Genomic DNA, 21101 nt, shown 5'->3' with positions numbered 1-21101 from the left:
AAAAAGTCTTAAAAGTAGAGTGCAAAATCCATGGGCAACTGACGAAAGCTTGTGAATGGTTCTGGCACATTGATGTGCTACATGTGTTGCAGTTGCTCGACAAGCTGAAGGCTTTTCACGAGCTAGACTTCGTGCACTGCAGCCAACAGCCAAACAATGGTCTCATAGGTCGTGATAAGGCCTGCAAAACAGCACATCTAATATACTTCGGTCTTGCAAAATCATATCGGCTTCTCCGGAGAGGAAAGCACATCGAGGAAAATTTGGTCCTCCCATTCGCGGAAACAATCCAATTTGCGCCCGTGTTTGGTTCATCTGCAGTACACACCGAGCAAGCGAGAAGACATTTTGTCCCACGTCTACATGCTGGTTTTTTCTACATGGTTTCCTACTTTGGTATGGAATCGAAGAGAGACGACTTCGACGCAGAAGTAATACTGTTGCTTAAAAAAGAAGAATCCGCTAAACGAACCTCAAGGGACTTTCATTTGAATTTCAACGGTTGTTGGAGAATTGAACTGTGTGACGCATCTGATTACAATGACATCATACTGATGTATCGGGGTACACATTCGCAAGCAAGTAAAATAATCGATAAACTAAGACTGTAATAAACATTGGATATCATATTAGAAAAATATGTGTTATTCATAAGTTTGTTTCCTATTAATTTAGGAAACAACAAAATTGGGTCGGAGATATATCTTTTTACTAGTAATAGTTTTGAAAGAAAAATATTTTTTCTGTTTCAATGTTTTGATCGCCTACAAAGAAGAGGATCTCTATAGTGAGGTATTTTCTCTAGTTAAATCACAACTCATCATCATTTGTCATAGACGAGTTAAATCAGTAAGGAACAGTGAAATAGAATACCACGAATGCTACTTTCGCTTACGTCTGCCATTCTCATGCAAAAGATCCCCGTTTCGAAACTTTACACTTGAGCAGGGGTAAGAAAGTTCGCAAATTGAAACGATCTACAGCTCAAATGTCAAACATGCACAACAGGAACACGCGTCGAAGAATTTATTTACACAGCCCGATGCCCCTCTTGCTGTGGCTAGAGATATTTTTTTATTGCCAACACAAATGAAAACTGAATGTTTGTTACAGAAGTGCTATGTTTAATATTTTCGTTTCCATCAAATTTCGATTTAATATTGTGTGTGTGTTTTTTTAAACTTTATTTAATATTTTTGAAAGTGTGAAATCACATAAAATAATACGTGTAAAAACTGTTGAAATCCTACCAAATTAATCGATTCAGCGATCGTTCATCTATAAAAGTAATCTTGTGGTAAAGATACCGTTCATTTCAAATTCTAGGATAAGTTTAAGCTCAGAATGTACCGAGTATGGGAACGTATGGGGTCCCGACTATCATGCTATGGTAATCCATAAGCCACTGAAAGCCAAGCCTACTATGGATACATGGAGGTCTTGACCTACAACGGTTGTTGAGCCAAAGATAAAAGAAGTAATTATTTTTTTAGAAACCATACAAATAACCTTTTAACCTTTTAACAGTTGCTCAAGTAAGTTTGAATTCATCTTTCAATGTATTTACTGAGTTGAAGACAGTTTATAACAGTTGTAGAACAGTTGGTCAAATCTTCCGCGCCTCCAATCGCGCCTGCTATTTCACAGAGATACCCAACTTCGGTATTCCTGAGATTTTCGAGGTAGCGCGAACCGATAATTTTACTTTTTCTAGTACACTTGTTAGAGTGAGTACACTTGTTGTGTCGAGAGACAAGTTTTGTATTTTATTTTGCATGAACTATGTGAAATAAATAATTTGATTTGCCAATTGATAAAACATATCTTATCTTGGCACATTCAATCGTCACCAGACCTGGGATCTCAGTTCGTCTAATTCCAGCCATAGGACTATTCTCCTTATTTTTTTAAATAAACATCTTTAAGTTAACAGACTAGAATATTTCAAACTAAATGTAAGCAATAAAAACAACTTAAATTGTTGAAATGTTATAGCTAATAACATAATCAAAATTCTAATTATGAATTGAAAGATACTTCCGCAGCTCTTTTTAAATGTTATGTAATTTAAAAGATTTTCTTTAAAAGTGTTAAAAATTATATTTTTGATAGATTTAATGATTATTGATACGCTTTCAAACAAACATGGTGGTCGTGTACTGGCAGCTTGATGTTCGAAATTCATTCACATTTTCGTTTTCGACCTTTAGCCGGATGAACAAGGCGATTCACTTGTCGGTTGGTTCATTGCGTTCAACGATTGATCGGTTTGAATCAGCTACAACATTCCATTTCTAACGAAGTAGAAGAGAATAAATGCCACGGACAACAAATATGAGTGAAATTAATAAATTTTGTATGGAAATATAATTTTCTAAAACGAGATAGTAATCTAAATCTTCAATCATCAAATAAAACATTTATAATAAAAAAGCTAAACGATGGTGACTTTTGAGAAATAATAGTACAAAAATAATTTAAAAAACAGAATTAGTAAAATTGATTTTTTTTGAGAGAATTTTTGTAAGTTTACTTTGTTATACTCTAAAACCAATTCACACCGTCACCAATTTCATTTGTAAATGTGTAACCTGCTCAGAAGAGTTTACTCGCTTCGATCAATGATGCATCATTTCCTTAAAAGAATCATAATGTCATCTCTTAAATAAAACACATCACATTCAAATCACCAGCAATATCACCTGTTGCTTCCAAAAGCACCAGATCATCGGAATCCATTATCAACAGGTATGTCAACACGCTAGAGTGCGCATGAGCGACTCCATCACCGTCAAGGCGGACGGTTTCCATGGCGCGAATCAATGTACAAACAAATCGTAGCGAAAACTTCCTGCCCGATAAAAAACAATCACAAACGTCTTGACTGCTGGTGCAGTGGAAGTTTTTTCTTTGTGGTTTGCCAAATCCCATCGCAATGGACATATCCACCAAACCCGTATTTTCGTTCTCCCTCAACTACAAAGTGTTCGAAAAGCTGGTGACCTGCGGGAAGTACGACGGGATCCATTCCTGTTTGACCATGGTCACAACGGCGGACAAGGTAGGAGCTTGCCTTTGCGCACCCTATGCTATGTGTGTGATGGTAGTGTGACCCTCGGCCAAAAGGAGACTCGTGAAAACTAGTTCACCGTCTGTGTACCAAAACCGGAGAGTTGCGCTCGATTGCTGCACGCGCTTCGTTCACACTACCATCATCACGAATCGAAACGATCTTGAGTGTGATCGATTTCCGCTCTGCTGATTGTGCATGACTTTCTCAACCCTCTCATCCACCTCTTCCACCCCGTCCGGACAGATTCTAATCCACACGCCCCACAAACGCTACGGGCTGCAAAACTCGAAGCTCTCGATTTCGGAAATCAAAAATGACATCGCACTGCTTAACATGAACTTTCCGATACGGGCGATCGTGGCCGGGCGGCTGAAGAAGGACGACGAACGCGACGTGCTGGTGATTGGAAGTCCTTCGCATGTGCTAGGTAGGTGGCCGTGTCGAGTGCAGCGACCGTTTTATAGAAAGTAACTTCAACTGCTGGATTGCAACCGTGTGGGTTGCATCGTTTTGCTTTCTGTCTGTCTGTTTTCAGCGTACCATGTGGATGAAAATTGTAACATGTTTCAGAGAGATTTCCACGAGGGCGTACGGTCTGCCGTGATCGGTGGCTACGCAAACCAACCGGGCAATACGCTGATCGTTGGCGGCAATGGTACGTATATGGGGCAATGTTTTGCATTTCAATGTATATTTTAACAGTCTACGAAATATTCAAATAACATATATTGTGTATTAGTGAAATAATTTAATTGCTCCTTTACATGTATGAACAATTGATAAGATTAAAATTATTATAAAAGCTATGGTTTCTAATATCAATAATATGGTTATCTAATATAACTCACAACATGCTTAACTCCACACCAGGGTATAGTCGGTCAGTCATGACAGTATGCTGTTTGTGAATAAGATTTGAACCACGTCCTGCCTTGTAGGCGTCGGTGTGTTTATTTTTATTAATATTCTCCTAACATGGACTCTCGCTGTGACAATAATTGTAGAAATGGAAAAACAATCAATTTGGGTCACTTAAAAAAAACTGGTTTAATTGAGATAAACCCGGCAATGGCAATAGATACTACGTAGCGAGATGCAGATCGTCTCCCTTGTGATCGTCTCTGCCCGTGGTTTGTGGTGAAAAAGGAAGAATTGTAAAGATGATTTTAGGAATTTATGTATATTATTCATGAAGATCGACCAGGAAGGACTGCTCATTTGAGAATTATATTAAGGCATAGAAGTTTCTAAAAATAATATTTTTAAAGTTAATTTATGTTCTTTAATAATCATTCTAACCGGCAGTAATGCTGTAATTTACGTATTCTCGTTGTTAAAAAAGTATGTATTTTAAGTAATCTATTCAATATAAAGTCGATCGAAACATTTATTTTACACTAGAATATCATTATTAATCGCAACAGGGCTGCCTAGGTATGCTTTTTTACGCAATCACAAACAAAACTACCGGTCAAGTGGTTACGGGTGTGCTGGTCAAAAGAGTCCAAAATACAGCAAAGCAAATAATTCTATTTATTTCAACATGCTAACGCTGCACAACGTTGCCGATGAGGAAATGAACGCTCTGCTGACTCAGAAGCAGAAACTGCTGCTCGAGCTGAAGCACTACGAAAACAACATCAAGTACAACAAGGAAATCCTGAGCAACACGAGCGAAAGCAATCTGGTGCAGAGTGTGCCGGACAACGTCGGCATCATACCGTCCAACACGCGGCTACAGATCGGCATTTCCACCAGCTACGATAGCAACGATATGAACATCGACATCACCGTGTCGACCAACAACTCGACCACGATCCGTGGCGTGTTGATCTTTGCCGATCAGCTGTTCAAGGAGGAATCGCTGATCGCGCACCTGACGAAGGACGTTTCGCGCATACTGATACCGCTCAAGACGCTCAAGGACAATGCGCAGGACATTCACATCAAAGCGTTCGTCGGCTACCCGAGCAGTGTGCAGTTTCACGTGTTTGAACTGACCCGTCAGCTGCCCAAGTTTGCGATGTACACCATACCGCACAATCTGACCGGGTCACCGAAGAGTGTGTGTAAGTATGCCGCTTACGTTATGTGTGCAGTTTTGTTTTTTTTACGCGCTTAGTCACCCGGTATTTGTAGATGAAGTGAAGATCATCTGATTATTTTAAACCGCCAACACGTGCTTGCATGCATAAGTCATCGACATTCGACCCCAAAACCGAATGCCCGAACCAGTTTTGCTGTGTGGTGTGGTGGTGGTGCTGGATGGAAAACTGTGATTTGTGTTGTACGCCTTAACCGTTCGTACGGATGCAGTGCTAAAGCCCAGTGATGGATTCCTTTTTCGGCTTCGATACCAGTCTGCCGGGTGAGAACGACGAGGAGTAGGAGGAGGAGGAAGCTCGCCGATTCTTCCAGGCAGCACCGCGGCGCACCGCCGAACTGCATTCGCCGCTGCAGCGGCGCCGATGCAAAGAAGACATCTCGGACGAGGAGGAGTATGACGCCCTGAATGACGAAACGTTCGGTGCGGCGGACAAGGGCGACTGGAAGGACATCCACGAGCATCTCGTGCGGCTGGAAAGTTGCAGGAATGGGGGGCGAACCGGTTCCTTCCTTGGGGAGGATGAGGACGACGGGGGCAGCAGCGACAACAACAACAGCGAGAGCGGCCGTAGCAGTGTGGTGGCCCAAAGCATTGGCGATGAGTTCGCGAACAAGCTACGGCTGGATCCGAGCATCTGGGGTAGCCCGGCGAAGGTTCCGGCTCCGGTGCAGCCACCGTACAGCGATTATAGGCCCAGCGGTACGCCATTTTCTGCCCTGCCACCACAGCAGAGCGCCTTTCGACCACCGGAACCGGCGCATCCGATCGGGGGAGGTGGCCTGCCGCCAAAACCGCCTCCCTCACTGCCACCGGGCTTGTTTCCACCCATGAAGATGCTGTCAGTGGAGGACATTGAACGAACCATCATCCAGCATCAGCATCAGCAAAATCAGCATCAAAGTATGCTGCAAAAGCAAATGTCACAGCAGCAGCAGCAGCAACAACAACAACACCAACTCCATTACCATCACAACCAATTTCACCAGCAGCAGCAGCAGCAGACACTGCAACCATTCCGCACACCGGCACCGGTCCCGGCCCAACCACCACCACCAGTGAAAGCTCGCGATCATTTCACACCCGCCAAGGAGGTAAAGAGTATGCAGCCGCCGATCCCGATGATCTCCTCGCCAGTAGCAGCACCACCGTTACGGGTACCACCGGCGCTGCTCACCCCGCCGCTTTCGCTGCTGGGCGCCCGAAACGCCGGCCCCGCTGCCCTGTTCCCGCCCGGACCGTCGCAGCCACCACCGCCGGCACCTCCGCCTCCCATGCTGAACAACGCGAACCGTATTCCGCTTGGTTTGCTGCCGTACAAAATGCTAGCCGCCCGACCGTACTCGACCCCGTGGCGTGTTTGTCAGAAGCGGGCGCCAAGATTGGCAACGCATTGATAATTAATCCGAATTGGTAATTTAATGATAGTCACGTAAGATGATTTAACCAACAAATCCCGTTAATGTCGATACTAAGCTTCGGTTTTTTTAAATTTAATTTAATTACTCTCAATCTGCTTTTCAATAAGCGAAATATTGCGATATTACCATATACATTTTAATGTGAAAATCTAGAGAAGACTAGTTTTTAGCCTAACACACACCCACACACACACAACCTCACACTTGTAAAGTGTGGCAAGGGAAGAACTGATACTGAGTTGTCGATGATCATTTAATGTTCCTTATTTATTAGGCTTTGCGTATGTAAAACACACGTGTGTGTGTAAAAGGGTAGCGTAAACTGAATTGCGTATACTCTGTCACACGCCGAAATGAATATATTCCATGCTCCTCTCCATATAAACCCCTGTGAACCGAATGGTATCGTTAGATATTGCTTTTGCAAACCGTGTTATATAGTCATTTAAGTTTGGGCACGACATATAAAGCCCCCCCCCCCTCTTACCTCCCCGGTTAGGTTATTAGGTTATCCGCATGTCGTGCTCGTGCTGATATTTAATTTCGCCCATAGTGTTTCGCGCAAACAGAGCACGTGCGGTTTGAATAGGATTGCAAATCGATCGAATCGAACTCTTTAGTGTAGTGTAAGTTAGTTAACTGGCCAAGGATGACAGACTCGATGTGTACAATGTGGCAGGGGTTTCCCCAGGCGTTCTCATAGCTGTGGGACACTTTATTGACTCTTTCTTAAGTAAAATGTAACGGGAATTGGACTCTATAGCACCCTTGTTGGACATATCCAATAGGAATTTCCAACGAACCTTTCCAAAAAGGGTGCAATAGAGTCCAATTTCCGTCATGTGAAGTTCACTTCCCAATTAGAAAGAGTCAAGAAGTAGTGTCTCATAACTATAACCAGGCTAGAACCCCTGGAAAATCCTGTAAACTGCATTTGAGCCACTTTGTCACATCCATCCGCCCTCTACACAATTAAGCTTCACGTGCAATGAGAAATGGAAAGAGTAGCTGTAGACACTGTAAAAACTGTCCGTACCCGCTTACGGCACTATCAAACGAAACATTAAAACACATTCGTCTCTTCATTCAGTAGTACATAAATCTATAGATACATAATTTTATAGTTGAGTGCATTTACCTGAACTTGTTTTTAGACTAATCTTTCGATAGCTCTTTTTCACGTGTCCGTTGGTGTTTATCACTCACTGAACTTCTTTACACGATTACTTCTTTCCTTTTCAAATGTACTAGCTAGATGTACTATGGCACTGCAATTACTTTTCGGAAAACTTAAAACCTATTACACTACTCACTTGAATTGCTTTGATTTCTCTACCTACTTTCCAATATAAGAACGGTTAAAAAATGTGAAGAGAGCCAACATGCCAAGAAAGCTGTGTAAATGAGCATTTTAGGCTATAATCTTGAACATAAACTTAAACACTGAGCAGCATAAAAAAACTGCAATTGAGTTAAACTATCCATGTAAAAGCTCTGTAATTAAAAAGCAATCAAGCGCAAATTCCGAAACATGCGATAGAGAAAATGTGTCTAAGAAAAATGAACAAAAAAAGGAGATATCCACGATGGAATTGTCGAAAAAGAACAAACAAATAAATCGAACTAATTTTTTTGGGTTTCTTTTGTTTTGATGCTTATGAACGCGAGCAAAATGGGTCGTTAGTTTTTGTGTTTTTTAGCGTAGAATTATGGTGCAATATCACAATATTAAAGGAGGATTTGTTGTGATCATAGCAACATCGCTAGTTTAAACGAAGTGTAGTAGGCTTTATTGAAATAGAGAATAAATTAGTCTGCATTTTCTTTTCGTACGAACAAGAAGTTCCAACAGGATTTACGGAAAGAAGGTTAAAAGGAGATAAGGGTTATTTTATATAAATTCTAAATTATGTTTTTAATTTTCTTTACAGATACAACTTGAAACAAACCACGCCCCACGAACCACGATGGCCTCTTCCTCGTCCAGCAGCAGCAGCAGCAGCAGAATGTCGGTGATGGACCGCGACCTCTGTCTGCTGCTGGTGGAGATGTCGTCCGAGAAGGTAACCGTGCGGCAGAAGGCGTTCAACAAGATGAGCACCATCCTGAACAACCGGGAGGACGATTTTCTCGACTACATGGCATCGGATGCGTTCGAGACGCAGTGGTGCGCGGTGCTGGATGCGGCTTACCACGGCATACAGAAGCAGAGCTACGCCATTACGACCCAGGTGCAGAGCAAGAACCACTACGTCGTGGTGCTGCACAAGCTCGTTGAGCTGGCGATGGATCGGGATGCGCCGCAGCTACCGCACAGCCAGCTGATCGGGTGCTTTGTGCGCGCGATCAACGATCAAGCGATGCGGGACAGTTTTGGTGTGTGCTTTCTGCACGTGCTGAACAAGTTCGTGCTGTGCTCCAAGTGGTGCCTAACGCCGGTGAGCTACGAGCACTGGAAAGGTAAGCAGAGGGGTGAAAAGGTTGATTTACTTTATTTAGTATTAAACGGGGATTTTTTTTGCAGAAATTCTTGACTGCTGTTTAGTGATGCTGGATACAGCGCACGTACCAAAGCACTTGGCGGCCAACTGTCTCTCGCTGGCTGTGGTGAAATTTTTAGCCAACTGCTCGATGCAAACACTGCTGGCGGACTATTTGAGCCGGCTGATTGTCCACCTGCGCCAGGCGGTAAACGAGAAGAAAAGTAACGTTTTATGCGATCTGATAAACATAGCTTTGTACATAACAGAAGCGGTAAGTAGCGTTTAGCACCATCTCCGAGGTGGGTTTTTTGCTGTCTCAAAGCTAAACCTAATCACACTTTGATCGCCACGTGCAGATAGCGGTGGATTGTAAGGCGAAGATCATTGCATTCTTGGAGTCGCTCGTTCCATGCACGGTGAAACTTTACAAGGAAGCAAACTTGCGCAAGGAACAGAAAGTGTCACTGTTCCGGTTGATGCATCTGTCGCTGATAATGTTGTACCCGGGAGGAAAATCTCATACCCTTGCCAAACCACTGACCCGAGGCGGTTTGCAGCAGGTCGAGGACGATGAAGCGCGAAGGAAAACGTTGCGCGAATATCATTACATACTGACGAGTGAAATGAAGGCACGGGATCAGAGTTCGTTCTTTGGCTCGAATGAGGCCCCTTTTGCTGATGGTTTCATTGACTTTGCCGCCCGGTTGTGTTATACGGTAAGACTATTTGAGTTTTTTTTCTGCATTTTTAAAGGGAAAATTACTACTTCTTACTCATCCCTTTTTCAAAGGTGTACTGGAACGAGGATAATTGGAAGGAATCTAGCGGCGAAGAAACGGCCGCAAAGCGAAACAAACAGTTTAACAAACTGCAAAGCATCATGGAGATGGTCGGTACTGCTCCAAATCAGCTTAATTTGCGTTGGTACGATCACGCTTCCTCTTTCATGTAGAAAAGATCATTAATAAACATTTTCCTCCAGGTTGTACATCCTTTCTGCGGTTCTAGACAGATATGAGGCAGCACTTACTAGCGACGACTATGCGCAACTGTTGCAACTGTTGTGCAATGTGCAACCGAGCCTACAATCGCCGCACGAGCATGATGCTTTCTACCAGTGCTGTTCCGTGCTGCTCGCGTTCGAACAAAAGTCAACCCATCGATCGTTGAACACAGCGGCGGCCAGCGGTGAATCGATTGGCGAGCTTTGGGCCAAAATGATAGCCGCTGCGTTCCGTGCCTGCACCAACACCGCCGCAAGAACGTGCGCTAAATCCAATCTCCTGCTGCAGCTATTGATTCGCCATCGAAAGTATCCGAACGTCGGCTTTCTAAACAGCACCGTGCTGGAAGCCTTTTACACCTATGCCGTGGAGAAGACGAACCTTAACGTCGGCACGGTGCTGTCCATCCTGGAGACGGTGGGCAACGCCGAGTGTCTCGGCAGTGTCGACGGTGTGCTGACCAAGCTGCTCAACTATCTCTATCCGCAGACGCGCGAAACACAGTCGAAAGCGATACTGCACGCAAAGGAGCGGCTGAGCGCAAAGACGCTGGCACGCATTTCGATCCTTTGCGTGGTGACTACATGTTGCGCAATGGATGAGACAGAGCGGCACACACACGCCGGAGTGCACGATACCTTTTACCGGGAGCGAGACGGGCAGTTGCAAACGCTCGAGCAAAGACTTCGCTACCATAGTTTAGAGGAATTGCTAGCGTTGGAGCAGCACAAAAAGGAAGGGATTGATGCGGAATCACCCCAAGGCAGCGCACGAATCTCTTACAACATAAACGAACCACTGTTTTTGCGCCTGTGTGAGGTAGTAAGCTTCGACAAGCATATCCTGCCCGATGGGAATTATTTTCTAGCCGATGGATTGGCATGCATCTGCGACGATTTGGAGTTGTACCTGGAGATGCTCAACATTTTGCAGCTGCACGCCGCGTACGATGAGCAGCAGTGCACCAGGAGCCCACTGTACAAAAAGGTTCTGCTCAAGTTCGACCTACTAAACGGTGGATTTGAGCGGCTGTTGAAAAACGATGCGGCCTCCACGCTAAATCTCATCAAAACCAGGAACCTTGCCGAGCGATTGTTGGCCATCTTTCGTGTCCCTTACCATCCGTCGGTAAGGAAGCTGCTGCAGCAAACCGAACACACGTTCATTATGCGATGGGCAATCGGGCAGATCAGTCTGAAGGAGGGGAGGATTCGCAGTGCGTGACCGTGTTGCAGCCGGATAAACTGGCCACGGAAGAGCAAATGCAGCGATGTTTCCTCCACGTCGTAGCGGAATATCTGCAGTACGAAGGGCCAAGCCTGAACGAGGCTCACGAGCTGCTGGATCGGTTGGAACTGAATGTGTTCAGCAGTTTGGATTTGTTCTATCTGTTTGATCTGTGTCGAATACTGCTGGCGCAAACTTCCCATGAGGTGGTGGCCGTATGGGTACTGAGAAACCTGGTAGATGTGTGCAAAAACCACTACACCAATCCTGACATTACGGAGCAGATTATCGATCTGTACGGTGGTAAGTTAATTGTAGCTGTGATCAACTGAACTCTCTACTCAAATTGTGTTTAATCCGTTTCAGCTTTAACCGCCTTCGTGAGCCCGTACGAAGACATGATCCGCAACGTAACGATCGTGCTGTACTCGTTCGTAAAACAGTGCGCCAAACACACGTACTCTACCGAGCTGCAGGTGAAGATACTGGCGCAGGTGAAGTATCTGCTCCGCGCTTACCCGCAGCACATCCGTACGCCAACGCACGAGAGCATCTACAACGGATTGGTGCCGTTGCTGAGCAGCCCAAGCTATCGCATCAAGCTGGAAGCGGTCAGGAATATTCTGCACTTCATGCAGCTCGAATGGTCACATCCTGACCTTTCTTCGGTTCCGTGCAGCTTTTACGAGTTTCAGCTGCAACTGTACGATCAAATTCAGTTCGAGGAGCTACTAGCGACCGACGGTGGGATGGACATGAACGATGAGAGAATGAACGTGATTAGCGGCTGCCTTCAGCTGCTGTTGGGCATCTTTCGCATTAGCTTCATGCTGCGTCGGCGCGCGTTGTGCGATTTTGTGCTGCTCGTTCAGTTGGGAAGCGTAAACGATGGTAAGTGTTGTTACAGCAATAGCTGACAATTAAAGTTTAATTATTGTATAATCATATTTTTGTCCTTCTTCTAGACAAAATGGCAAACACCATACGGCTTATGCGCACCTCCAGCGATATCGACTTCTGCCAGCTGCTTCAAGCTAACCTGGACACCGTACTCGAGCTATGGCTAACCAAAGGGAATCGGTTGCTGCATTTCCCGTTCCGTCTAGCGGGAAAGATCGCCACGATCGAAGAGTTTATCCAACTGTTCAAGAAAAACATTTCCTTCGTCATACTCTGCATGCAGCCGGAACGGTTCGAACAGTTCTGCAAATCGATTGGCGTACAGCAGGCAGAAATGGTGAAGGTATGTTTTCGGTTGGAATGAATTTAAAATGATAAATGACCAATTTTCCATTTCATTACCAGAGTATACTGCCGAAATGTGTTTCGTTCCTTCTGCCCAAGTACGCCAAATGTGAAGGGATGGCGCCCAAGTATGATGCAATAGCTAGTCGGATGCACAAAGCACTTGCCCCTATAATAAGCACGGTAGATCTTAAAGATTACGTGTCGGAAATTATCAAACATCTCACCCACCGATTGAACGATCACGTTGAGCTGGGCAAGCTGTTGGACCAGGACCTGCCAAGCTGCTTCGTTGCCGATCTGTCGCTTAGCAAAGCCACTTACTCGACGGCGCTCGAGCACCTGAAACAGTCGGTATGGGGATCGCAATCGTTCAAGTACACGCTGCTGAGCAATTTGTGTTTTAAAAACAGCTCACCAATTGAACGCACCCTAACGGATGTCAAACGCTGGCTTTGGGCGGCTGATGAACCGGAGCAGAAAATGGTACATCTCTTCCAGTACACGGTGTTTCTCGACCATCTGAAAGAGTACATCGGACAGCAGAAGGAACGCGCGTTCAAACCCTATCTCGTGCGAGATGTGGTGTATTTCCTGTGCAACTTGTTGTCCTCCTTTCCCGCCCTACGACTTGCCACGCTCAACAGCTTCGGGCGGTTCCTGGAGCACGTGGTCGCATCTAGCGATGCGTGCGAGCTGCTCTCGGAACATTTGCACTTCATAGTGTCATCATTGCTGGAGGTGGAAAATGTCGATCCGGCATCGGAGATTTCTCAAAAATCGCTAACTCTGCTACGGTTTCTGATCTTACAACACTCTGCCGCGTTTGCGGGTGCGATCGGTAAGCTGAATTATCTACCAAAGGACGAACGATTCGATCAGTTGCGGCTTGCTATATCGCGCCAAAAAACGATCGGTCATGAAAATGTGCTGCCAAGGGAAGAAATCGCGGCGCTGATTGAGTTGCCCAATTTAAGATACGAAGATTTGGCTGCGCTGAAGATTGTGGTAAGCTTTTGCTGTATTTTGAGTGACTTGGAAGTTATATAATTATTAATTTTTTTATTGTAGCTCACCACCAAAAAGAAAGATCTAAAATTATTGTGCGATGAGCTGAGCGAGCAAAGCGCATCGTCGGGCGCTAATGGGGAAAGCGTGCTTCATCGGTTAGTCTACACTTTGCTGGAAGTTGTGCGCAGCTCCCCGTTCGACAAGCGATCGATGGAAGCTCTCCGATGTTTGAGTGAAATAGGACCGATCGATCTGGGAACAATGCTGTTAAAATCCGACGCAGAAATGATTGCTTACGATACGGTACAGCTTTAAAGCCCTGGGCAGTAGCAATATCAATTAAATTTTAAATTTCTATCTCTCTTTAGATCAACAACTCGAAGGAAGCAATCGAACGATGTGCTGCGGTGCTGCTGAGCGAATTGAACGAGCTGATAACGAACAGAAACGTTCCGGTTGCAAACTACGCCTCACTGATTTGCTACAAAATGCTGTACGGAAAAAACATTCCATGCTTTGGCGGGTGAGATTCTAAACAAATTGCATATAGAAATCCATTTTAAATCTTAACTTCGATCATATTCGTATCTCTAACAGCCAAACTACCAACACTGCACCCATTTTTGGGAACTTCTGCGGAAGAGATCAAACTCTTCACTCGTACCACCGGACGCAGTTTGTCGTTGCGGCCAATGCTTGCCAACGAACGGATCGAGTACAGCGCTTTTGTGCAGCAGCTGTCAGCCGCGTTGCTGTCATTTTTGGAAATACGATGATTAAAAAGCTGGCCGAACAGGAAACGACATTCGTCGAGAAGCTTGTCCCTTTGCTGGTACAGATAACGATAAAGCAATTCGAAGAGTCAATCATCGATAGCATGGGCAGCTTTGTAAGTGCTCTTGTTGCACAGTATTAGATGCCACGGATGATAAGGAAACATTTGAATATATCTTCCTTTTTTGCAGATTAATGAGTTTTTCAACGAGTTCGCTGCCATTCAAAATGAGGTTCACAATATTTTCAATGACCCGAAAGCTATTCAACTGATGCTTACCATCGTGGAGTGTGTTCGGATACATAATCAATGGTAAGTGTAATTTACAAATTTTTGTTAATACTTTTCCTAAAAAATAATGTTTGTAATAGCTTTCCACAGTACAAAATTTCCGTTAACTATCTACGAATCGCACAAGCGTCTCAATTCTGTCAGGCACACTTTAAAGCCATCCTGTATGGTGACCTCTGGTACCGGGAGGAAGAGGAGCAAGGCAAGCATGATGCCAAACGACACCCGGAACTGCAAAACATAATGAAATCATGCCATTTGGCGATCGGCGTAAACGATGCAGTTAAATCATTCCTCAACCCAATCCAGGAACGGATGGAATATTACCGTCTAGAGCAGAATTACGCCAGATGCTTGGTTATGCAAGATGCAAGCACACCGTGGTCGCAAGATACCGCCCTGGACAGTGCGGGCACACAGAATGCCATCTTGCAAACACTGAAAGACTCCTCACTGTACGGTTTGGCTAGATCGTTACATGTCGCACCGCAACAGATTGATTACGAGTGTGCCTGGCGGCTGTCCGACTGGAATGTACTATTCGACGCGGACGGCGGTGTTGGTCCCAATGTCCCGAAGAGAGCACCGGCTGCCGGTTCGAGCGCGCTGCTCCTACAGTCGCGATCCTTCGAGCGAGCGCATTACAAAGCGCTCAAGTGTTTGCAGCTGCGCGATGAACTCGCGGTGGAAAGTGCGATCGTGGCAGCGCAGCGTGCCGTTAGCGAACTTTTCAAGCTTACCAGCATCGAATCCACCAAACACATCTACCACGGGCTGTGCCGGTTGCGGATGCTGCAGCAGATCGAAGACTTCGGTGAGGTACACTTCTCCAGACAGATCGACTGCGAGCAGGACCTGCTGAACCGGTGGAGGGAACAGGACGAGCTGCCGCACAGCGAGTTCACGCTGCTGGAAACGATCCTTTCCCAGCGGCTGTCCATCTTCAGCACGGCCGGGATTCGTGCGAAACGTAAATGGGTACCGCCGGCAGTGTACAGCACGCTGCTGCTGCTGATCCACGAATCGCGCCTGCGAGGCTTCGTGGACTGTGCGGTACGGAATGTAGTGCTGATCGGGAAGCAGGAGCTGCCGGCCAACGTGCAGTCGGTGGTGATGCTGGAAAATGCACAGCTCAATTGGGTGGGCCAGCCGGTGCTGGCGAAGGAGTTGGCGTGGGAAGTAATGAACAGCGCCAAGTACACTGATCCGATGGTGAAGGGAGTGGCGTGTCGCCTTTACGGTGAGTTCCTTGCCGAAGGACACTCGCAGGAGATCAAGTCGCTATGCTCGGACTACTTTCAACAAGCGGAAAAATATGTCCAGTTTGTGCTGTCGCGACAGGCGGCGGCGACGGCTGCGGGTGGCGAACAGAAAACCTCGCCCGGAACGTTCCCGCTAACCATCGTTGCTTCGACGTGGATCGTAACTTCACCGTGCAGCACACCGTCGCGAAGTACGCGGATCGTGAATTTGTGCGGGTAGGTTGAGGAGCATTGCAATATTAAATGGGGTAAACTAAATGAAAATTTGCTCCTCCCTTTCCTGCAGCTCACCAAATTCATCCGCTCTCAGGAGTGGGAGGCACGGAAAACGAATCTCGCCCGCATGGAGGTCGAGCTGGTCCGCCTGAGGGAGGAAACGCAACGTGCCACCGATCAGCGGCGCAAGGATCTTGGCCGTTCGCTTCACTTTATGCAGAAAAACTTGCAGCGCGACAAGAAAGCGGCCGAAGAAGGTGGAACAGAATCGCTGGGACTACTTGAATCTGGCACTGTGCTATTATCTGATGTACGCGAAACAGAGCACGATCGTGAGCGACATGGTGATATTTAGGATCATGTCGCTGTGGTTGAACAATCAGGAAAATACGAGCGCAAAGGAGTTGATCGAAGAGTCGCTGCTTACCATTCCTTCGTACAAGTTTATTGCCGTTTTACCGCAGCTTACACCGCGCGTCGGGCTGGACAGTGGGGACGGTGCGCTGGTGCAGAAAGCTTTGATAAGATGCGCCCTGGACCATCCCCATCACACGCTTCCGTTTGTGTTGTGCGCAGCTGCATGCGTATAAAGATCAACCGGATCACGAGTAAGTGCTGGTTAATTATAGTGGAATAACACATTAAGTTAAATTTAAATGCATTTTTAAACATTTCAAGAACTCCCACCAACGATAACCGTTTAATGGGTGTGCGGGAGGTGTACAAAAAGCTGCGCAAAGAACCAACGCTCGAGCAAATGTTGCACCAAACAGAGAGAATGAATCTCGCCCTGATCGAGCTGGCCAACAAAACGCTCTCCAGCAGTCCCTCCTTCCGGGAGTACACCATGACGAAACGTGATCCGCTCGGGCAGCTGGAAAGCTTGGATCTCATCCACTGTCCAACGGTGGAGTTGCCCGTCCTAAAAACCGGCAACTATCGCTCACACATCGTAGGCATCAGGCGGTGGGATGCGAAGGTGATCGGGTGTCGGTGGAATTAATGCGCCGAAAAAGCTTGCCTGCCTTTGCCTGAACGGTACGAAACGGACGCAGCTGCTCAAGGGGAAGGATGATATGCGCCAGGATGCGGTAATGCAGCAGGTGTTCGGTATAATGAACATACTGCTGCGCCACGATAAGGAAACGGCGCACCGGAAGCTGTCCGTGCGCACGTACAAGGTGGTACCGCTGTCGAGGCAAAGCGGCATACTGGAATGGTGCAACAACACGATGCCGATCGGTGCGTGGTTGCTTTCCGGGCATGCCAAGTATCGGCCGCAGGACCTGGAACCGACAGCGGCGCGGAAAAGTTTTCCAATGTATGTACAAGCTGTTGAGAGCGTTTTTTTGTTTGAATATTAACGATGTTGAAAAATGCTCCTCTTTTCTCAGAACGCGGTGGCCGGCATGACGTTGCCGAAGAAGCTGAAAAACTATGAAGAAATCTGTGACAAAATTCGGCCCGTCTTTCGGCACTACTTTCTCGAGCAGTACCTGAAGCCGGGCGTGTGGTTCGAGCGGCAGCAGAACTACATCAAAAGTGTGGCCGCCAGCTCGATGATCGGGTACGTGCTGGGCATCGGCGATCGGCACGTGCAGAACATCCTGATCGACAAGCTAACAGGGGAGGTGATCCATATTGATTTTGGCATAGCGTTCGAGAGGGGGAAAAATCTGCCCACCCCGGAGACCGTCCCGTTCCGCTTGACGCGTGACATTGTGGATGGTATGGGGATAAGCGGTGTTGAGGGTGTTTTCCGCAAGTAAGCACATGTTCATTGGTAAAGTCTGCAGCTATTAAACCAAACACTCTTCCCCATTGCTTTCCAGATCGTGCGAGGAAACGCTGGAAGTGTTGCGGAACAATCAGACGGTGATCCTCGCCATCCTGGAGGTGCTGCTGTACGATCCGCTCTACTCGTGGAACGTGCTGTCAAACAAGAAAGCAAACCGTCGGCAACAGCAAGCCTTCCTTTCGCCATCCGGTGACGCTGATGAGGCCGATGGAGCGGTCGGTGGTCTGCCGATGGATGCGGCTAATATCAATGTGACGGCCGAGCGTACGTTGATGCAGGTGGAAGAGAAGCTGCTTGGCCAGGAGGACAACAAGTACATCTCAGTCGATGGGCAGGTGCAAATGCTAATCTTCAACGCAATGAACAAGCGCAATCTCTGTCAAGTGTTTGCGGGATGGCAACCGTACCTGTGAGCAAGTGAGTGTGTGATAAAGCCGGTGATAGTGTTATCTTTTATTTAATTTCTTTTCGTTTTCTACATACATGTATCACATGCATATGACACGATGAGTTGCAAAATGTTGTTAGAAAATATTGAGAAAAAAAACCACTTCAATCATTCTCAATATTAAACGCACAATTGAGGGAGGTAGTATGGTTTTGTACAAAGTAGCTTTGAGCTGTAACACCTGTATCATCCTTTTGAGCCGTCCTATTGGGCGGAAGATGGATCGTTTCTGTTCGTTTATCGCCAGTGACTTCGATCCCCAGGTGACAACTGTTCTACATTTTTAGCTTAAACTCCTCGTGAACAGCTCGATTTAACCCATTGCCTCATATGAACTCTTGAAAACGGGTGTGTGAGTGAACAACGATGTGTTGAAGCGTTGAAGTTTATGTCAGAACTTCGGTAGAAGCCGGACAAACAAGAAGCTTGCAGTTTCGTCCTTGGTGTTCAACAGCCAAAACACTGAGTAAAAAGAAAAAAACGATCTATCCAGGAGCATCAGAATAGCGGAGAAACGCTGGGAAAATAACAAAACAACGTGAAAGAGTGTTTTATAATAAACTTGTTGTTTAATATGGATTGAAAAGTACGCATGTTTTGTTTTGGGCCGGTAGCTTGTGCACAACGTGATGACAATTCTCAAAATGGCACCAGAAAAAATGCTTCACACTGACGTTTCAACTGTTATAATAAGCTTAAACTCTGCAATATCGCTTGCTCTTTAAGCCAATTTTAAGCCTGCTCTTTAAGCTTCCAGCACTCGAACAAAAACGCTAACAATCTGCTCGAAAATGTCACTTGGGTCGAGGTGCCGTTTACGTAGCTGCTCTTTTCCGATGCCAGAAAGGCTGCTACCTCCGCAATTTCTGCAAACAAATATTTTAAATTTAGTCCAATCTAATTCCCATTGCTCATAGAACACTTATCATACCTTCCGGATTTCCGAAGCGACGCAACGCACATTGCATGATGATCATATCTTTCACCTTCTGCGGCACCGTCCCCGTCATCGGCGTGTGGATGAAACCGGGCACGATCGCATTCACCCGGATGTTGTACCGGCCGAACTCGCGTGCCACCACCTAGGTCATCGCTTCCACCCCGGCCTTGCTCGGGGAATAGTTCGACTGTCCGATGTTGCCGGTGCGGGCAACGATCGACGACACGTTCACCATCGAACCGGCCAGCTCGTGCTCGATCATGGCCCGGCCGAAACGTTGCAGCACCAACCACGTACCCTTCAGGTTCACGTTGATCACCGCATCAAAGTCGGACTCGGGCATCTTCAGCAGGAAGTTATCGCGGGTAATACCTGCCGAATTAACGACCACCGTCGGTGGTCGCTTGTACGGCCAATCACTTCATTCAGCACGGCATCAACACTGTCGCCGGAAGAGACATCCATCTCGTAGGCCGCATTGTCGCCCGCCGTGAGCGATGCGATCGTTCCTGGGCCGCCTGTACGTTACGATTAGACGACGAACTTGTTATTATTGTTTTTAATCGTATGAACTGCGGAAAATGAACTACTTGTTGCTTTGTTTTCGTTTTCGGTTTTGTTCCTTTTTTTGCTTGCTCTCCCTCATAATTGTTTACTCCGCGTTGATCTGCGTGTTTCCCAATCACTGTTCACGCTTCGGAATCGGAATCCACTATCCGGTCGTTTGCCTTCGGTGGAAGGTGGGGCAATTTTGTGAATTGTATACCATTATTGTAGATTTAAAATTAGATTATAGATTAGATTAGATTAGACTAGATAGCATATTATAGCATGTAACTGTACGGAGAGAGAATGAGAAATAAAACCCGCACTTCTCGTTGAGCCTTGCAAGTGAATGGATGGTGTGATTATAACAGTTGGCGACGAGGCGGGCATACATTAAAAAAACGAATCGATAATGGCTACATTTAATATCGAGCCGTTTGTGCACGAGAAGTCAACTTGGCAAAGATGGGTTAAGCGTTGTTTGTTGGTGCTGCTAAGTGTTTTAAAGTGGATCAAGCGGATATGCAGCAGACGCTCCTGCATTACATGGGCAGTGAGACTTACAACGTGCTGTGTGACTTACTCTCGCCGGACGAACCGGAAGCGAAAACGTACGACCAGATCGTCAGCGCGTTAGACGATCATTTCGACCCCAAACCATTGGAAATGGTAGAGCTGTGGAAGTTCCGACAACGCACACAAAAGGAAGCAGAAGCATCACCGAGTTCGTGGCGGCGTTACAACGTGAAGCGAAAAACTGTGCGTTTGGTGATTATTTACAGAAAGGGCTGCGGAACCAGTTTGTGTTCGGTTTACGTGACAAAATGATACGCGCGAGGTTAATAGGCGAAAAAGACTTAACGTTCGAGAAAGCAAAGCAAGTCGCATTCTCGATGGAAACAGTCAACGACGGTGTCGAAATTTTAGCCCAACGGGCTCAGTCAGTAAACTTTATGGATCGATATCCAGCGCAAGAAGAAGCAAGCGGTATTGTTTCCGATGCGGCAGTTCATCGCACTTAGCGAATAAATGCGAATACAAAATGAAAGTGTGTGCGTTATGTAACAAGGTCGGTCATTACAACGCGTGTGTTTCAAAATGGGAGGGGAAGGAGAAAGCACATGGATGAACAATAAGAAACGGTGAGTAGGACAGCAATCTCGTGGGAGCAATGCGAAGATAGTGACAGTCAGGATACAGAAGAGGATCAAATCCAAAAATAGATATTTTCCAAGTAGAAAATGTGAAAGATAGCAA

General features: G+C 46.2%; 5 protein-coding genes across 5 annotated transcripts; all 5 read left to right on the top strand.

The window, feature by feature from the left end:
* Nucleotides 1-2759: 2759 nt before the first annotated feature.
* LOC121601197 (Bardet-Biedl syndrome 2 protein homolog) lies at nt 2760-3876 on the top strand. The gene is made up of 3 exons (XM_041930001.1): nt 2760-3061; nt 3317-3500; nt 3609-3876. Exons 1-3 carry the CDS (start codon nt 2936-2938, stop codon nt 3770-3772), a joined length of 474 nt encoding a protein of 157 aa, XP_041785935.1. The 5' UTR covers nt 2760-2935; the 3' UTR covers nt 3773-3876.
* Nucleotides 3877-4379: 503 nt separating this feature from the next.
* LOC121601196 (Bardet-Biedl syndrome 2 protein-like) lies at nt 4380-5302 on the top strand. The gene is made up of 2 exons (XM_041930000.1): nt 4380-5142; nt 5213-5302. Exons 1-2 carry the CDS (start codon nt 4617-4619, stop codon nt 5230-5232), a joined length of 546 nt encoding a protein of 181 aa, XP_041785934.1. The 5' UTR covers nt 4380-4616; the 3' UTR covers nt 5233-5302.
* Nucleotides 5303-5404: 102 nt separating this feature from the next.
* LOC121601201 (serine/threonine-protein kinase ATM-like) lies at nt 5405-13883 on the top strand. The gene is made up of 12 exons (XM_041930005.1): nt 5405-5441; nt 5550-6535; nt 8530-9058; nt 9123-9352; nt 9438-9797; nt 9872-9974; nt 10090-11213; nt 11390-11615; nt 11679-12203; nt 12278-12555; nt 12618-13565; nt 13629-13883. The coding sequence occupies exons 1-12, from the start codon at nt 5405-5407 to the stop codon at nt 13881-13883; spliced, it is 5601 nt and encodes a 1866-aa protein (XP_041785939.1).
* Nucleotides 13884-14340: 457 nt separating this feature from the next.
* Nucleotides 14341-16116, top strand: LOC121601200 (serine/threonine-protein kinase ATM-like). Its single transcript, XM_041930004.1, has 3 exons — nt 14341-14457; nt 14534-14655; nt 14715-16116. The coding sequence occupies exons 1-3, from the start codon at nt 14341-14343 to the stop codon at nt 16114-16116; spliced, it is 1641 nt and encodes a 546-aa protein (XP_041785938.1).
* A 1072-nt stretch (nt 16117-17188) lies between these two features.
* Nucleotides 17189-18323, top strand: LOC121601199 (serine-protein kinase ATM-like). Its single transcript, XM_041930002.1, has 3 exons — nt 17189-17437; nt 17507-17877; nt 17945-18323. Exons 1-3 carry the CDS (start codon nt 17189-17191, stop codon nt 18321-18323), a joined length of 999 nt encoding a protein of 332 aa, XP_041785936.1.
* Nucleotides 18324-21101: the final 2778 nt, after the last annotated feature.

This window comes from Anopheles merus, unplaced genomic scaffold (assembly GCF_017562075.2).
Source record: "Anopheles merus strain MAF unplaced genomic scaffold, AmerM5.1 LNR4000037, whole genome shotgun sequence".
NCBI classification, from domain to species: Eukaryota; Metazoa; Arthropoda; class Insecta; order Diptera; family Culicidae; genus Anopheles; species Anopheles merus.
This window is presented reverse-complemented; position numbering and strand designations above follow the sequence as displayed.

Bases quoted from the DNA above. Each gene is read 5' to 3' on its own strand.
- LOC121601197 (XM_041930001.1), top strand. From the start codon at position 2,936: ATGGACATATCCACCAAACCCGTATTTTCGTTCTCCCTCAACTACAAA. The intron at 3,062-3,316 runs GTAGGAGCTTGC...CCGTCCGGACAG, and splicing joins TGGTCACAACGGCGGACAAG to ATTCTAATCCACACGCCCCA. The intron at 3,501-3,608 runs GTAGGTGGCCGT...GTCTGTTTTCAG, and splicing joins AAGTCCTTCGCATGTGCTAG to CGTACCATGTGGATGAAAAT.
- LOC121601196 (XM_041930000.1), top strand. From the start codon at position 4,617: ATGCTAACGCTGCACAACGTTGCCGATGAGGAAATGAACGCTCTGCTG. The intron at 5,143-5,212 runs GTAAGTATGCCG...CGGTATTTGTAG, and splicing joins CGGGTCACCGAAGAGTGTGT to ATGAAGTGAAGATCATCTGA.
- LOC121601201 (XM_041930005.1), top strand. From the start codon at position 5,405: ATGGATTCCTTTTTCGGCTTCGATACCAGTCTGCCGG. The intron at 9,059-9,122 runs GTAAGCAGAGGG...TTTTTTTTGCAG, and splicing joins GAGCTACGAGCACTGGAAAG to AAATTCTTGACTGCTGTTTA. The intron at 11,616-11,678 runs GTAAGTTAATTG...AATCCGTTTCAG, and splicing joins GATTATCGATCTGTACGGTG to CTTTAACCGCCTTCGTGAGC.
- LOC121601200 (XM_041930004.1), top strand. From the start codon at position 14,341: ATGATTAAAAAGCTGGCCGAACAGGAAACGACATTCGTCGAGAAGCTT. The intron at 14,458-14,533 runs GTAAGTGCTCTT...CCTTTTTTGCAG, and splicing joins TCGATAGCATGGGCAGCTTT to ATTAATGAGTTTTTCAACGA. The intron at 14,656-14,714 runs GTAAGTGTAATT...TGTTTGTAATAG, and splicing joins GTTCGGATACATAATCAATG to CTTTCCACAGTACAAAATTT.
- LOC121601199 (XM_041930002.1), top strand. From the start codon at position 17,189: ATGCGCCAGGATGCGGTAATGCAGCAGGTGTTCGGTATAATGAACATA. The intron at 17,438-17,506 runs GTACAAGCTGTT...CTCTTTTCTCAG, and splicing joins GGAAAAGTTTTCCAATGTAT to AACGCGGTGGCCGGCATGAC. The intron at 17,878-17,944 runs GTAAGCACATGT...ATTGCTTTCCAG, and splicing joins GTTGAGGGTGTTTTCCGCAA to ATCGTGCGAGGAAACGCTGG.